At 43.1% G+C, this 16524-nt stretch overlaps 1 protein-coding gene across 1 annotated transcript in view; it reads left to right on the top strand.

Annotated features, from left to right (window-relative positions):
- ZBTB46 (zinc finger and BTB domain containing 46) overlaps positions 1 to 11562 on the top strand; it is a 45617-nt gene extending 34055 nt beyond the window's left edge. The window contains exons 4-5 of the mRNA XM_009893420.1: positions 5914 to 6089; positions 11176 to 11562. Of these exons, the coding sequence (XP_009891722.1) occupies positions 5914 to 6089; positions 11176 to 11562 (563 nt within the window). The remainder of the gene's footprint in view (positions 1 to 5913; positions 6090 to 11175) is intronic.
- Positions 11563 to 16524: the final 4962 nt, after the last annotated feature.

The following is a 16524-nucleotide window of genomic DNA, read 5'->3' as shown; positions in this document are numbered from 1 at the left end:
GACAAAACGAGGATGCCTACGATGCGTAGCTACCGTTGTCTATGCGAGACACTTCCTTTTTAAACTAGGAAAAGCAAATTGCTCCCTTGTTCTCGTGCTGCAAATAAACATACCAGAGGTGCAATGTAATTGAGTAACTCCCCAAAGCTGATCAGGCTGATAACGTGCTGGTTTGAGAAACTCTGTCGCTGCAGCTACGGTGCGATTTTTGTGCAAAGAATACTTCTGTCAGTCCATATGATGGGCGCTTTGGCTGTCTTATTGGTGTCATCATACTGTGTGCTTATACTACTGCCTTAAACTTTTTCATTAAGTAGATCTCAAAGTGCTTTATAAAAGAAATGGTGATGTTTTCCTTGTATTCCCTGGGAAAATAACATACCTCAGCTTGTTGAGCGTGCTAGCAATAGAATTAATAATAGAATCCAGTCTTCTGAGTTCTGGTCTAGTGCTCTGTCCATTAGACAATTCGGGCATTTCAGGGTTTTTCAGCTTGAGATTAGGAGCTGTGAAAGCACTGGGTTGCTCAACCCTGTAAGCTGTTTATAAAGTCTGGTTTTCTGTGTTGTTTAAAGGAGAAAAACACGCAACAGGGTATATTATTTGGGCTTGGAAGTTGTTGCGGGGCTTGTATCTTTCATTGATAGTATGTTTGAGTACGTTTAGGACGTTTTTAAAAAAATACAGTGGAGTATGGCTGTGGTTTTCAGGAATTGTGTAAATTTTTCTGACTCATTTGTTTTATATCATGCAATTAAGTTAGCCAGACTGACTGAATGTTGTTGAAACTGAGGAGAGGAGGCTTTACATACAAGATCTAATTGTAACTCAGGGTGCGCATACAAAATCAGTAATGGTTGTTACCAGAGGATTGAAGTCTTATTGTAATTCCTGTTTTATTGTATGAAATTCATTTATTTTTTTAAAAGATTAAATATTTCTGTGTCTCTTGCTATATATTTACATGCCAAACCAGATTATAGTAACTGTGAAATTAAAGTAGTATAATTAAGTGTAGTGCTTTCCAGCTGCTCAGTGTACAACACAGCTTGTCAGCAGCTTGAGCTGTAGCGTTGCTTTCCTTAACGCGTGAGAGACAGCTGAGGAGACGAAAGCAGCTTCTACAAATGATCTTTAGCGTTCTTCAGAAAAGTTCTTTCTCATAATGTTGTTGCATCTCAGGGAGACAAAAATGAGAAATGCTTGGTCGCGCACAAAGCGGACTCGAGCAGCCTGGAGGTCTCTCGTGGAAAGCTAGACAAGAGAGATCACAGAATCCTGGAATCGTCTAGGTTGGAAGGGACCTCTATAATCGGTGTAGTACACCATACTTCAAATTTTCTTTTAATATATTTAATTTATTATTTTTGCAGTCACATTCATTTTTTTCCAATGTTGTTCCCATTGACATGTTTGGCACGGGGGATCACGGCTGTCTGTGTATAGTTTATAGTCTGTTAGCTTCCCTCGTTACAGATGTCAGTTTAATTGTCTCGTAATTTATTTTGCTCTTAAATAACCAGCAAGTGAGGAAGGACAAAGCTGAGCCAGAAGAGAAAGTTGTGACCAAAATGATTCTTATCTGGAAATTTGGGAGCGGCATGGTACGATTTGTCTAAGTTGGAGAAGTACAATAGCAACGAAAGTAAATTCAGCAAATTTTAAAAGGCTTCATTCACTTGATAATAGTTAATGACGGTTTGTGTTTGTTCATTTTTCTCATGTTTGAGGATTTGATTCAATGTGGAACTATTTTTCTGTAGTCAGGTCAATTCGTCCTCTGTAATAGAGGTTTAAGTAGTATTTTATTTGGCCTGTACATCAGAGTGCTTCCTGGCTTCAGCACTGAGCATTTCCAGTGTTTTCCTTCAGGAGCAGGAGTAGGTTTTTTTCAAATGTTAGAACCATAGGGTATAACATACCAGAGACTTTGCAGAGTTTGTGTAGAAAACTTTTTAAAAGCAGGATTTTTGTGTTAGAAAATGGCATGGGAAGATGATGGGAAGTGTAAGTTTGACAGTTAAATTGCACCTTGCTGTTCATAACCTGAAATATAATGAGGATTAAGTGGAGAAGGCTTCTCCGAAAGTTTGTGAATTCTTCGTAATAACCAAATGGGTGTAGTATTTCAGTGATTATTAACTGCATATCGGTTTACAGAGTTAATATGAAGTAGCTCTATCGGGCAGTACATCACTAGTGCTTTCCCTTCTCTCAAGTCAGGGATGCGGGAGCCTATTTTGTTTGACAGCCTCGGTGAAATAAGTAAAGTTACTTGAGATGACAATACCAAAGGCTTTTTTCGAAGCATTATTGTGTTGTTCCTAAAAAGGCACGTCTTCTGTAAATATTTTAGTGGAGTTAAGTACATAGATTTTTACTATGGCACTGTTTGTGTTCCGTTCTCCATTTCTCGGTGCGATTCTTCCTGTAGTTGTGCCCAGTAGCGAGTCATCATTAACTGATGTTAATGGTCTTGATGGTCTTGGTAAAGATTATTTCTGAGGATCTTAATGCTGCTGTATGTAAGGTCTATAAAATATTGTCATTTAGACAAGAGGTTATTATACCTATACCAAAGTTGGTACGTTGTTCATGAAATATATGTGCCTGTGGGTGCATCTATTTAGCAGTACTGTGAAAATGTTAACTCTGCGATACAGTTATTTTTCTAACATTGCTGTTGTTTCTCAGGTGTTTACTTTTGTAGATACAAGATCTAAATACACGGCTGTTTGGTGAAAAAGTACTTTTCAATAAAACTACAGCTGCAAAAAGTGCTCTGTGACCATTCTTAAGTATAAGCGTACTAGAAGCTGAAAAGTTGTTCTTGAGCGATTTCAGCTGAATGCAGGCAAAAGTAAGCAAGAGGGATCTTGGAATCAGAAAGCGATACGAATAGGGTGGTGGAAATACGTTTATGTCTTGGAAACAGATGGCTATTTGTGTGTGAGAGTAGCGTGCCAACGGTGCCGGCTGCGCGCCCAACCCTTGCAGTTGCCTTTTCAGTAGCTCAGCCATGAAGCGAAGGGATGGGTTCTGGACGGTAAACGAGGGGAGGCATCTGGTCATTTCGGAAATGACGGGATCGGGTACAGTCTGGCGACATAGGAAATAAGGGATTTTGTGGTATTCTCTTCTCTAAAGCACTTTTGCTTCGTAATCTTGGGAGCCGGTTGCTGTCGGGATCTCCACGTCAGTTCTTTCCAGGGTGAGGTGGTTAAACGTGACTCACGGAGCGGCTTCTCCTGCTCGCTGTGGTCTGCACGCGTGTTGAGTAGCACTGGACGTGGCTTTGGCCTGGAGGAAGGAGGGTTACGTGTCCCCTCTTGACTTCCCTCGATCAGCTTACAGCTTGCTTACCTTGTCTAGACTCCATAGTAATAGGTTTATAGTGATCCCGGGGAATATAAGTGTTTGTGTGGTGTATTGGTAATGCTCGAGCGGTTACAAGATCAGACCGGAAACCTATTTATCATAAATAGCCTTGTATCATAAAATTGGGACGTGCTGTAGAAGAAAGTGGGCTTCTTGCCTCTGGTTGTATGGAGAAGGGGGTGTAAAACCCAAAGGAGAAGATAAAGCGAAAAATACTTTTCCTGTAATATAAAAGAGAAAGAGGTTTTATGTTCTAGTAGCTTAAAAAAAAATCTTGTAAATTAGAAGGCAGGTGTGGGGTAGGAGAAGGGCTGGGTGGTTAAGTTTATTACCAAGAGCTTGCACGAGGCTCTGGGCATCAGGCCGTGGTAAAGCATCTCCTCTGGGAGGTTCCCAAAGCAGTGCAAGTGCACGCTCACTTGACACCAGCCCGTCAAAACTCTGCCTCATCGCAGTGAGTAATCTTTACTGATGGGTGAATAAAATATTCTGTAGCATTCACTTTCCCTGTCATCAGTATAGCAGCCATGGCCCAGGTGAGTAGGCTCTTTTTGTGGTGGTTTTTTTTTTCCCCCCACCTTGGGCTAGAAGATTGTCTTGACAGCTTTACAAATGTGCTGGAAAAACCCACCAAACCACCAAAAAAAATCACCTGTGGGATGGACCACCACAGCTGCTGAGCAGCCCAAAGGAGCGAGTTAGGAGTACGAGAAAAGAAGATAAGAATATCAGATCCAATTGAAGCTGCTAATCAAAGGAAGTAGTATTTCCACAAAGTTGCCTGTGTGGAGCATATGTTTAATTCCGAGTAGTCGAAACAAATGCTAAGACAAAATTCAAGTCACGGCAGCTTTTAAGATCTTGAGCCATGCTTTTAAAAAACTTAGAATACTTTTCCTAAGATGAGCTTGTGTTGAAAGCTTTGTTCTGATTGAGAAGGGTGGTGTTACTGTATTTAAAAGTGTTTCTTAATAGTGTCATGTGGAGTGCCAAAGGTAGTTACTTTTCACATTGTTTTGTCCGTATTGCAAATACAAGACAAAGTAAATTTAAAAACAGAAGGGGGGGGGGGGTGGGGGGGGGGGGGGGAAGCCCCCAAATTGGGCATTATCTCCCGACTTGCTTAAAACAGGCCATTTTTAAGTAGCCGTTCTTCAGTGTCCAGTGTAACTCCCAGGACATTGTGTGTGGTATACTGAGGGCACGCAGCATGCGTTCAGCTAGTACGGCATTTGTAGGAGATGACGTTTCAATAAGCATCTAAAAATACTGCAAAGCACTTGGTATTGTAGAAGCCGTATAGCAGGTCTGGTATTTCCCTTATTCCCGGAGCTCTCCTGCATAGACTCTTTCATTTACCAAGAGCCATTTGCATACACGATAGCATACTTTAGGTGATTAACTAGAACTTGCTTTCTCTTTTTTCCCCCTCGTCGTTATGTAAACAATATATTGCTTTGAGAAATAACAATAATTAGGAGAAAAGTGGGTGAAAATTAACATACTAATGGAAAGCAACAGAATTATTAGAAGGTGGAGATTTAAAATCAGATCCACGTGGATGGTGACTTCCACACTTAGAGCGGGAGGATGTCCTCAGGGAGCAGCAAATACTCTGTTTTCACCTGCCGTATTTTGCATATTGCACTTTCACTTTGTTTGGAGGAGGAAATACCGAGGCAGCTGCCATGTGCATTCTTCTGGCAAATTAGACCCTTGGGCTGTCAATACTGTACGCGTCCCCTGGGTCCGCTTTCAGCGCGCTTCTGAGGAGATGACAAGAAGAAAAGAATCAGCAGTGTCAGAACGGCTTCAAAGGATTCTTCCCTTTTCTAGTTCAGCAAAATACGGTTGGAGGGGACAGGAAAAAAAGTCCATGAGGGGCTATATACAGTTGTCTCGCGAGGGTCACGCTGTAATTCAACATTACGCATCCTTTTGTATTACTGTATCCACACCGCGACGGTAACACTAGTTGAGAGTTGGGTAATGTGGAGTGTTTGTTGTGACTGTCCGGTTTCTCCTGCGTAATCCTTCGTCTCTGCACTTTTGCTGAAATACTCCTGGAGTGTGAGGATGATCTTGCATCGCCCCAGAAATAAAACTGAAGCGCGGGGCACTGTCGGGGTGTTACCTCTGTGGTCCTGTTTGCGGCTGGCTACTTCTTTCACGAGTAATAGTGTTAGAATTTTAGATCTTGATACTGAAGATAATTCATGATAATAAATCCGAATTGTAACAGATTGTCAGCCCTCCTTGTTTGCCATTTACCGAGCGTTAGGCAATGTGTGTTACCGGCTGTTGCTAAATGTTTGTGTATTGGCTTGTTCAAAAGTTGCTCTGATGAAGGTACTTGAAGTTCTCAGCTCTAATAATGCGAGTGTGATAATACAGTGTAAGATTAAAAAAATTGTAGGTGGTTAAGAGGCGAGACTGTGATTTCACAGTGAACTAATAGTGAAATAATAAATGAGGAGACTGACCGTTTTGAGACATTCTGAAAGTAATCTCTGCGTTTTGCTTGCTCTCTTGCAGTCAACGAGTTCACAGTCATCAGGAAGAAGTTCAAGTGCCCGTACTGCAGTTTTTCAGCCATGCATCAGTGCATCCTGAAGAGGCACATGCGATCCCACACGGGAGAAAGACCTTATCCCTGCGAGATCTGCGGGAAGAAGTTCACCCGCCGGGAGCACATGAAGCGGCACACCTTGGTAAGAGGGCGGGCGCCGGGTGCAAACAGCCAACGGCTTCAGGTTAAAGATAACAAGAACTGCGTTGGGTTTAGGTCTGTAGTTTGTTCTCCCCCGAGGCTCCTCTGAAGGCTTCTCCGATATCTTCCCCCCCCCTCCCTTCAAAGCTGTTTTGCTGCCTGTTTGTCCAGAGCTAACCTCCGCTGCTCTCCCAGCTCTGCCGGAGGGTTCCCCAGTCGCACAATGGTGGTGGTTTGGGCCGGGTTGGGCTCACACCAGGACAACCTCGGAGCAGTGGGCGCTGCCGGGGCTGAGCCATCCTCCCAAACCCAGCCTCGCTCTCCAGCACAGCCTTCTCCTTCCCATCCAACCCTGACTGCCCCGAGAGCCTGGGTGTTAGGGATGGGAGGTAGAAGAGCTAATGCTGTCTCCAGGATGGAAAAGGATAATGTGTAGAAAAGGAAAATTTTTTTTTTTTTTTTTTTTTTTTTTTTTTTTTTTTAGTGAGTTGAATGACTCGGTGCAGAAAGCTTTAAAATAAGTGGCTCAGCAAGAGGAATTCGAGGCAAAGCCACTCTGGTCTGGCAATGCCTAGTTATCAAAAGTAATGTTACGCGTTATTAAAAACAGCTGCTCAGAACCAGGAGGCTGGCTGGTGTCATTGTCCGGCTTTCACAGCTTCTTCAGAGACAGAATTTTAAGCCAAACTTTGCTTTTTTCCAGGGGAGAGTTAATTTGTCATCCTGAAAGTGGTTTCGTAAAGCCTTGGTATAGAGGTGATACTGTGGAAGAGCAAATAGTTTCGATGTAATTACTTCAGTAATGCACACCAGCAACCTCTTTTGCCCCTCTAATTAAGCTTGTAGAGAAAACTTGATTTTTTAATTTTTTTTTTTAAATAGTGGGGATGGTAGCTGTGAGGTTCTGATACAGAGAGATTGTTTAAAAAAGGATAAATCACAAGGCTGTTGACCGTCTCAGTGACTAACAATTGATTTGTTGAGGTCATTTGAATCACTTTCCCCATATTTATATTATCTCTATATATATCAGATTTGTATTATCTATTAAATTTTGAATGTAAAGAATATCTTACTGGAGGAAGTGTACGTAGAGGAATGACTGTTTTCCTGGTTGTGATTCTCAAAAAGCCACAAAGAACTTTTATCCCTTCATTCCCGTCTTGCAAGCGCATGCGTCCCCTTGCATACCTCCCCGCAAAGGCAGCTTAATGCCACTTGGTTCGAGCGTAACAAAATTGGCAATTCCTTTTCTTGCTGTACAAATGTCGACGCTAATGACAGTCGGCAAATCTTTACGTACTGTGGGGAAGGCAGGAGAATGTCCTACACCCTCCAGGAGTGAAGTGGAGGTGAGCTGCAAATTAATTTTAGTTCTTGGGTTGTTTTTTTTTCTGCCAGAATTATTCTAGGTGAGTGACTTGGTTCTGTTGAGTCTCAAGTTCTATTGCACAGGCAGGGCGATGAAATCAGCTCTTTGTGAACACACCCGGGAGAGGATATACGTCTGTCTGAACCTCTCACTGACTTCTTTTATATCGGGAATGAAGCCAGTTTAGAAAATACCAGCTAAAATACAAATTTTTAGTGCCAATTCCTGAAAAAAGTGCAACGCTGACAATACTGATTTGTTTTCATTTCCAAAGAGCCATAAATGACTCAGAGGTATCTTGCAATGGGTGCGCTAAAGAAAAAAGGACAGGGATTTGGGGGAGTTTTTGCTGCTGTTGTAAGTAAGGCCCCAGAAAGATTCCGGTTTCATTATTTATCTGAAGTTTCTTTTGAACTAAAGCTACGAAAAGGCTTATTTTTTTAATATGCAAATGACACTGCGATCCTCATTTACAAAAGGGGTCGTGCAGGCTGTCCGAGGGGCTTGTGGCAACATTAACTGCTGGATTCGTGCACTTTGCTGGTCTCGGCATCTTATTTCCGACGCGCCTGACGTTTTGGGGCTTAATTGTCAACTCTCAGGTAAATCTGTAAAGACGAATGCTGGTGTGCGTCAAATAAAAATATGCGTTGGAAAAATAACGTGTAGGAAAAGGAAGTAGGTTGAACACACCAAACCCCCTCTTTGCTCTCAGTTCCTCAACTGATAACCAAAGACAAAAGGGACTATTTTAGTTTGTTTAACTCAGATTAAAGAGCATATTTTTATAGTCTTTATATAAAATTAAAATTGATAGAAATGCTTGTTTTCTTTGAATTGGAGCGTTAAAGTAAAAATAAGATTTTCTTTCTAAAATCTCTGCATTTCAAGTGATACTTCTGTGTAGTGGCAGAGGACAACCCGGGGTTTCTTGTGCCGTTGCAGTGAGCAGACTCTGTCCAGAAGGAAGCGCTACCCCTGTAATACCTTCAAGGTTTTCAGCATTTTTTATTAAAAAAAAAAAAAACAAACCAAACCACAAAACTTAACCAAAAATTTCTTGGTTCTAGTTTGAAGTGATGATCAAGGGGCTTCTGTGACGAGTTGCTAGGGTGTTCAGAACCCCACCGTCAGCTACTGCTGCCTTCCACGTGTGGGCGTCCGTTCGGATGCGTGCCCAGCCACCTCCCGGGGGACTGCCTGCGCCCCGAGATGGCCCTTCCGTGTTGCCTTTTCTGGTTTTCGGGAGGCAGATCGAGCAGTGAGCTTAGTCCTGCTGCACACACGCAGATTTCAAGGTCTGTTACTAGTTTTGCAGCAGGGAACACCTTGTGGTGCCAGCTGGTTGCCTCTGTCAAACTATTTCTGAGAACTTTCCATTTTTATTTTATTTTTTTTAAAAAAAAATATTTTCAGAAATTTAGGATGTTTTCAGCACAACATTTTCCCCTCTCTCCCTTGCGATACTGGTATTTAGTCAGTTAGAATATGGTCTTTCTAATGGCGTTTTCATATACTGAGGGCCAAACGCCATTTCTGTGCTTAATAGTTACTAATTTGGCGATAAGGGAAATAAGATTAATTTCTGCTCAGCTGTGTCCAGTAATATGGTTCACTTCGAATACGCTGACTAAACTGTCAGTGTTGGAAAAGAGGGAGAGAAGTGATCAGTTTTTTTAACAGATGCTTCAATTACACATCGTTTTAGTACCTGTTTGATAATTTCTTTTTTTGTATGGCTCTTTTAGCCCTTACTCTGCACCCTTGACCACCTTCTGTAATCCTACTCGGCTTTTTGATGCCTGAAAATCATTCTTCTGACACTTAAAAATGAGTGGTCGATGCTGTTAGATGACTTTGACCAGCCCTGTCCAACTGCTTTGGAAAGAAAAAAAAAGAAAAAAAAAAAGAAAAAAAAAAAAAGGCTTACATGCAGTATAAAAAAGAAATAATACAATGACTTTGCTTGATGCAGTTGAAGAATACCTGGCGGGGACTAGCTCAGAGCGAGGAGAACCTGCAGCCAGAGCACATCAGAAGAGCTCGCGGGCTTTGAGCACCGCTGGGGCCGGTGCACGGCAAAGCCTGAGCCAGTGTCCTGCGGTAGTGAGGGCTGAGGGGGGAAGACGGGTCAATTTGTCCTCTTCCCAAATGCCTTCAGCTCGGCTGGGTGTTGCGGATGAGCGATGAGCGCAGGGTGATGGAGGATCCCGTGCTGGGGCAGGAGCGGGGAGCAGCCTCGCCAGGCAGCTGCTTTAAAATAAAAGGAAGGACTTTCCCACGCGAGGCGTGTTTAACCAGCAAAACCTTTCCTACGGGCCGCTGTGAGCATGAAAAGAATAAGTGAGTTTTAAAAAAGAAAAAAAGATTAGGCACTGGCCATACGTGCCCAGAGGGTCTGGTAGTGGATGGTCTGCAGGAAACGGCTTTCTCAGGACAACCCCAAATCGCTGGTCACTGAGCAGGGTGGTACGAGGTGCATCCTTCTCTGCTTCTACACCGCTTCCCAAAGTGTTGATCACTGCCAGCGGTGGGGCACTGGCCAAGGCAAGCTCTTGGGCTGTCCCAGTGTGCTGTTAGTATATATAAAAAATAAAAAGAAAAAAATATATATATATTAAAAAAAAAATATATATGTATAGTATATATTGGTCAGCCCTGTAGTGGTCAGGCAGTTGGACAAGATGATCGTTGTAGGTCCCTTCCAACTGAACTATATAAAAATAAATAAATGGAATATATTTACGTATTATACCTTTATATTTTTGTACCTGATGAGGCTCCTTGTTGTGGAATTGAGGAGTTCTCACCGCACTGTTTGACTCTTTCCTTTGGGAGAGGAGCAGATGATCCTTTTGAGCAAGCTCCTTGCCTTCCACACGTGGCAAAAGTAGCCAGCAACAGATTTCGCCTTCGATCAGGTGGTTTTGTGCCTCTCAGAGTATGTCATTTTGCTCATTGTGGAGTGAAGTTTGAATCTCGAAGTGATTTCTGATGTCCTGCTGAGCTTTTTCCCACTTACCACTTATTCTGTAAGTGCAATAGCTCCATATGCTGTTATTCTTGGATATAGAATGCAGCTTGATTGATAGAACAGAAACATTTGTGACAAACCATTTTTCAGCCACCAAAGTAGTCAGAAATAAGGTTAGAAGTGCATTCGGCTGCTCTTCTTTTTTTTTTTTTCTTATTTTTTTTTCCTTCCCCCCAGACATAAAGGATGCGTTCACGGTGCTCCTATTCTTTCGCTCTTGGCAGCAGTGGGATCAAGAGAGAAACCGCTAAATTAACATGACATCAACACCCGTTTGATTGTGGGTGGTTCTGCTCCGGTCTGTGGAGAAGTTGTGCTTGGGGCTGATGGTGGTTTTTTTCCTTTTTAAAATTTTCCTTGTGGTGGTGGTGCAATACAACTATTGCACCCCACAAAAACAAAAGGGGAGGAAAAAAATGAAGTGATAAAAGTTCCTCTTAAAACTACTAGTTTGATGATCAAAAGGCAGTCTCAAAAGGGTTTTCCAATGTATGACACCATTACAGGGTTGGATTAATCACGGTGGGTTTGAGGTCACGATGACAACCCGTGACGATGTCGGGCTGCAGCCGTGGGCTGCAGTGGTTTTGCCTTTGCGGAGGACAGGGGATCCTGTCCTTCCCTGCAGCTCTTGATCCGTCTCCGTTGGTGTTAACTTCTCCGGTGGTTCTTCTTTTCCAGGTCCACAGCAAAGATAAAAAATACGTCTGCAAAGTGTGCAACCGAGTGTTCATGTCTGCAGCCAGCGTGGGGATTAAGCATGGCTCTCGCCGCCACGGAGTTTGTGCCGATTGCTCTGGCCGAGGCATAGCCGGTCACCTGGACCACAACGGAGGAGAAGGGTCTCCAGACGAGTGCTACCCCGGGGAAGGCCAGTACATGGAAGACCCAGATGACATCAAAGTGGAAGGAGACGAGGAGATGGGAGACGACGATGACATCAAGTGGAAGGATGACGTGGGAATGTCACAAGATGATGTGATTTTAGATGATGACAAAGATGTCGACTCTCCACAGGAGCAGGACAACTCTGGGGAGAACGACAAGGATTTTACCTGGATTTCTTAGGGATTACTTTTTTTGGGTTTTGTTTCGCTCTGTCGTTTGTAGGGGGAGGGAGGGTGGGGGAGGAAGGAGTATGTTGGAAAAAAAAAAACAAAACTAAGTAGCCTTGTTGTCGTCCATGTGTGCAAAATAACTCTTGTGTTTTCTAAACGAGTCCTTCTCTGTTCCACTCAGATACTGTCTTAGCGCTGTCGCTTCCAGCGACGCGACTGACTTCGCCTTCCCCCTTCTCCCTTCCCGAACGACCCCGGCCGCGGCCGGCCGAGCCAGCCAGGTTGCATGCAAGCGCGGTAGAGTTTCGGCAGGTGCGAGCGCTGCGCCGTGGGGAAGCTGGGTGAAGCATGAGTCCTCCTACCCTTCCCACCCCAAACCCAACACCGGAGAGATTTTTGTGTCCAAAGCAGGTTTTGGTGGGTTTTTTTTAGTGGTTGTTGGCTTTTTTAACACCTTGTCTGTGTGCTAAAATCCCAGCAGCAGTGGAATTACAAGCTAACGTTGTGAAAGCAAATCGATGTGTGTGTTGGAGGGCTTCCCTTGATGATACAGCCTTTTGCAAAGTTGTTTAAAGAGACTTTTTATTATTTTTTATGGAGCCAAATAGATCAAAAGGCAAGTCAGATTACAGCCTTACGAATTCTTTTCTTAGATTCTTAGCTTCCAAAAGAGTCACCATCAAAGACAGAAAGATTATGATGTTTCTTGGACCTACTGGCATCTTACCCACATCCCGTCTTCCAGCCTGGGTTATCCGCGGTCGCTGAAATGCAGGTTGGTGCTTCCAGAAGCACCTTTTGCTATAAAGGACGCAGGTAATTCTCTACCTGTCATTCTTCTCCGCAAATATCTTCACTTTTTCTCCCTTTAGCTCAGCTGCCTTTTAAGTAAATATATGCAAACTGTAGCAAAAAGGGGGCGTTAAGCAAAGCGCAGGGTGAACTGGGAAACAGGAGAAGCCAATATCCCCGTCCGGGTGGGAATCTTGCTGCTCCCATCCCGTAGACTTTGGTGGGGCCGGGGTCTCACCTGGGTACATTGTTCTTCCTCACCAATCTGAAGATTTTTTTTGTTCATCACTGGTAGGCATAACACATACTTAATTCATGAGGCAAACCTTCAGCTTTAGCTGCACTGGTTCCATGTAAATTTTCAAATAAGCCTTTTTTTGTTTTGTTTTTTTCAAATAAGAACCAGGTTTCTCTCCCAGTGTCTCCTAACAGGCTCTGTGGAGCTGCTCCAGGTAGTTGGATTCTCCTTGCTCATATCGGCCACTGTTGCCTTCTTCCAGCTAAATAACAACAGCAACAAAGTGTGTTGGAAGTGTCTTGTTCCTGAGAGGAAGCTTGTTTTACTCTTCACCTCTTTGCTTCTGGTGCTTTTAAAAACAAAAACAAACAGACAAAAAAAAAAAGCTGAAGACCTCACTCTTTCTATGCCATGGAGCAATTTTATATGATGTCTGTGGTGATGGTATCTTGAAACCTGCCACGAAAGACAACCCGTTACCAGAAAGCCAAATGACTAAAGGTGCTATTTTCCCCCCGCGGTGGGACAGGCGGTCCCTGCGGGGCGGAGAGCGTTCTTGCAGGTCTGGTGGTCCTTAACCAAAACATGGTTCCACCCAGCAAAGGAAATAAAAAGTATATTGTACAATAAACCCCAGTAAAGCAAATAATCTTGAAGGATTTAAGCCACTCGGTGCCGGGATTTGGTGGAGTGCGGTGGAATCCTTGATCCGGGCACCTGCAGTAGCCGGTTCTTAATTTGTTCCCCGATTTCGGGGTGGCATCCCGGGTTTATGGCGTTCCGTTCCTTTCTCGGCTCTCCAGTTCCTTTGCCACCTCCTCGGCGTGCGTCATCCCGGTTCACCCTGACCATGGCCATCGCAGGAGCCCCCAGCAGCTCCCGGCCTCCTGGTCTGTGGGTTTGGGTACACGTCAGTGATTTGGAAATGTGGGTCTTTCCTAAAATCCTCTGTTTGGCTCAGCGAGGCCACGCCAGCACCCTCTGCTGCTGCTCCTTAGGACTGAAAAAGCGAAGCGGGACTTGTTGCTTTTAGCCAGTGAGAATGGATAACCCTCTTCTTTAAATACTTAAAAGAGCGATAGGGTCGTGTAGAAACCTTTTTATGAAACTGTAAAAAAAAAAAAAAAAAAAAAAAAACAAACCCAAACATATGTAATTTTGCATTTTAGCTTCTTGTAAAGCCCTCCTACTGTATTTAAAAAGACGTGAACAAACCCAGTATTTTACGATTGGACCTTTGTATACTCGTTTTCCAGCAGTCGTAGCGGTTGCGTGGGGGTCCCGGAGGGAGGTCGCTGTTCCCTTACCCCGACTGTCGCCCCTCGGAGCGCGGGCTCTGTATTTATTGTCATTTATCCTGTACATACGGAGGGGGGGGGGGGGGGTGCCTGAGGTCCTGAACTTGCAGCATCGCCTGTTACGTGTAGACAAATACATACAGTACTTAAAAAGATAGCTGTAGCTTTGCTTTTTATATGTAAAAATCTATTTAAAAAAAGAAAAAAAAAAAAAAGACAAACTTTAAAAAAACCCAAACCGTTCAAAACCCCGCCGTTTCTGTCACATTCCGCCTCGCCCGTCTACTCCGATGCCGGCGTGCGCATCCGCTGTCCTGCCTTCCCAGGAGGAGCAGGAGGCGTTGGTCCGAGTCCTCCTCTTCCTCGCTCCTCCCCGCCCTGGCCCTCGGGTGACTCCGTTTCCGTGGTGGGGCTTTCGGGGTGCGCGTAGCTTTACTTTGCGATTCCTTTGGAAATATTATTCTTCTTTTCTTTTTCTTTTTGTCTTCCCTTTTTTTCGAAGGGCGGGCGGTAGGGCAGGTGGCTTTCGGAAGCATTTCCTAGTAGGGCCACTTCGAAGCTTTTTGAGCTGAGGATGCAAAAAATAAATCCGGGAAAAAAAAAAAAAAGAGAAAAACGGAAAATCCACGTAAAAGCTAACTTTGACATTGTTACCATTATAATCTAGCACATGCTTCTATATTACTAACATACACTATATATACCAAATAAAAGCCTTCTAACACCTGATGTATATTCCAAGTGCTTTGTTTCGATGGAGGTGTGCGGATTTGGAAATGCAGGAAGCCGTCTTTAAACTTCCGTGCTCCGGCAGGTGCTCCGTGAGGCTCGGGTTGGAAAAAGGAATTTGGGCTTTTTTTTTTTTTTTTTTTTTTTCTTTCTTCTTTTTTTAATGCTGAAACTTTATAAAACTTCATCAGTTGCTCCGTGCGGCCGGACCTCTCGGGCTCCTCTGGGATCTACTGCCTATGCAAACTTCCGCTCGTTGAGATTTAAACGAAAAAACCAGTGATTTTGCCTGTTCTATCCAACACTAGCTTGAGTAACCTCTCGCGTCTCGTCTTTGTATTTCCCTTCAGGGCTTTGTATACTTCACTGAGGTTCCCTTTTTTTAATTTTTTCTAAATCTACATATGTGTGTGTGTGTATATATATATACAGATTTAGTTTCCAAAAAAAATAACTCCCTTAGAGGTGAAAAATTGATCCACTTGCTCTCAATAACTTGCGACTCATTTTTTTTGCTAAGGATTCGTACATACTTGTAAATGTCCCTCCCTGAGTTTCTTTACGATCCTAATTTTATTATTATTTTTTTTTTAAATACAAAAGTGTGCCAGGAGCACAAAGAGCATTTCAAGCCGTGCTTTGCGACCGTCTCGCGCAGAACAGGGTGCGAACGGCATCGTCCTGCCCTCGCCCTCCAGAAAAAGGCCCCGAGGAACACACGTTGCATTTCGAGAGGACCTTGATCGGTGAAGACGGATGAGGTTCTCGCACGGCCTTCTGCCAATTTGGTATTTCCAAAACTTCCATTGAAAAATCACAAATTGCCCAGTTTGGTATATTTTGAGGTCACCCTAAAGCCTCGCAGCTACGGAGTGACTTTGTGCGGAGGTGAAAGGGGAACGTGTCCGAAAGTGACTGTCCTTTCCCTTCTTTTTCTTTTTTTTTTTTTTTTAAATCAAAAAATCAAGTGTTTTGGACTACAAAAGGAATATTTTTCGTACGAAAGGAAACCTGCTCTAGCATTAGATCCCGTTTTGTTTCTTCTCTCCACTCATGCCTTTAAATACTTTGCTTTTCCAAAGCGAAAGCCGCGTTGCTTCGGGGTTTGGTGCGTTTTGGGATCGATGGGGGCTCAGTTTGTGTCCCCGAGAGAGTCCCGATTCCCGCTGGGGGTGACCCCCCCCCCGCCTCGATGCTTCCCGTTTTGCACATCGCCCTTTAGGAAAGAAACTCCATGAAAAGAATGCAAAAACTGGAATTTTTTGCAATATTATGAAAGATAATCTTATTTTAGCTCATTCTGTGACATGTGCAACTCCTAAGAAAGCCATACTTAATGGTTCTTTTTATTTTTTAGATTCTATATTGTGTTTTGAATTTCTGCCTTTTTTTTTAGTTCTGCATAGTAAGAGTGCTGTGTGTATGCTTTCATATATATTTATTTTTCAACGTGCTTTAAACCTGTCTACAAAAATAAAGCTAAACAAAAAAAAGGACAGTGTTTGAAGATTGTTGATTATTTTTTTTGCTGGGAATATTCTATATTATACTGACTTTATATTAATTATTATAAACCTGTGTTTGTATTGAAGATGTGTTTAATATTTTGGGGAGGTTGAGGAGATTTTAGTAACCAGAAGTCAGTGGGAGAACATGGCTGTGTTGTACTGATTTTCTGTAAATGTAGTTCAGGTAAATATGACCTTATTTTCTAGTTGATCTCCCGGTTTCTCGTCTGCCTGGGCATGCCGGAGGTGTGCCTCTTGATTATAATTACTTTGTGATGGGATTTAGCTTAGACATACTTGCAAAAATCAATCAGTTTCAATAAATTGGGAAATTGCTGCTACAGTTTTGTCTTGGTTTTTTCTATTATTATTATTATTATTATTATTATTATTATTATTATTATTAT

Source organism: Charadrius vociferus, unplaced genomic scaffold, assembly GCF_000708025.1.
Source record: "Charadrius vociferus isolate BGI_N301 unplaced genomic scaffold, ASM70802v2 scaffold259, whole genome shotgun sequence".
In the NCBI taxonomy this organism is placed as follows: Eukaryota; Metazoa; Chordata; class Aves; order Charadriiformes; family Charadriidae; genus Charadrius; species Charadrius vociferus.
Note: the sequence above shows the minus strand (reverse complement) of the source record. Positions and strands in the feature narration are given on the sequence as shown.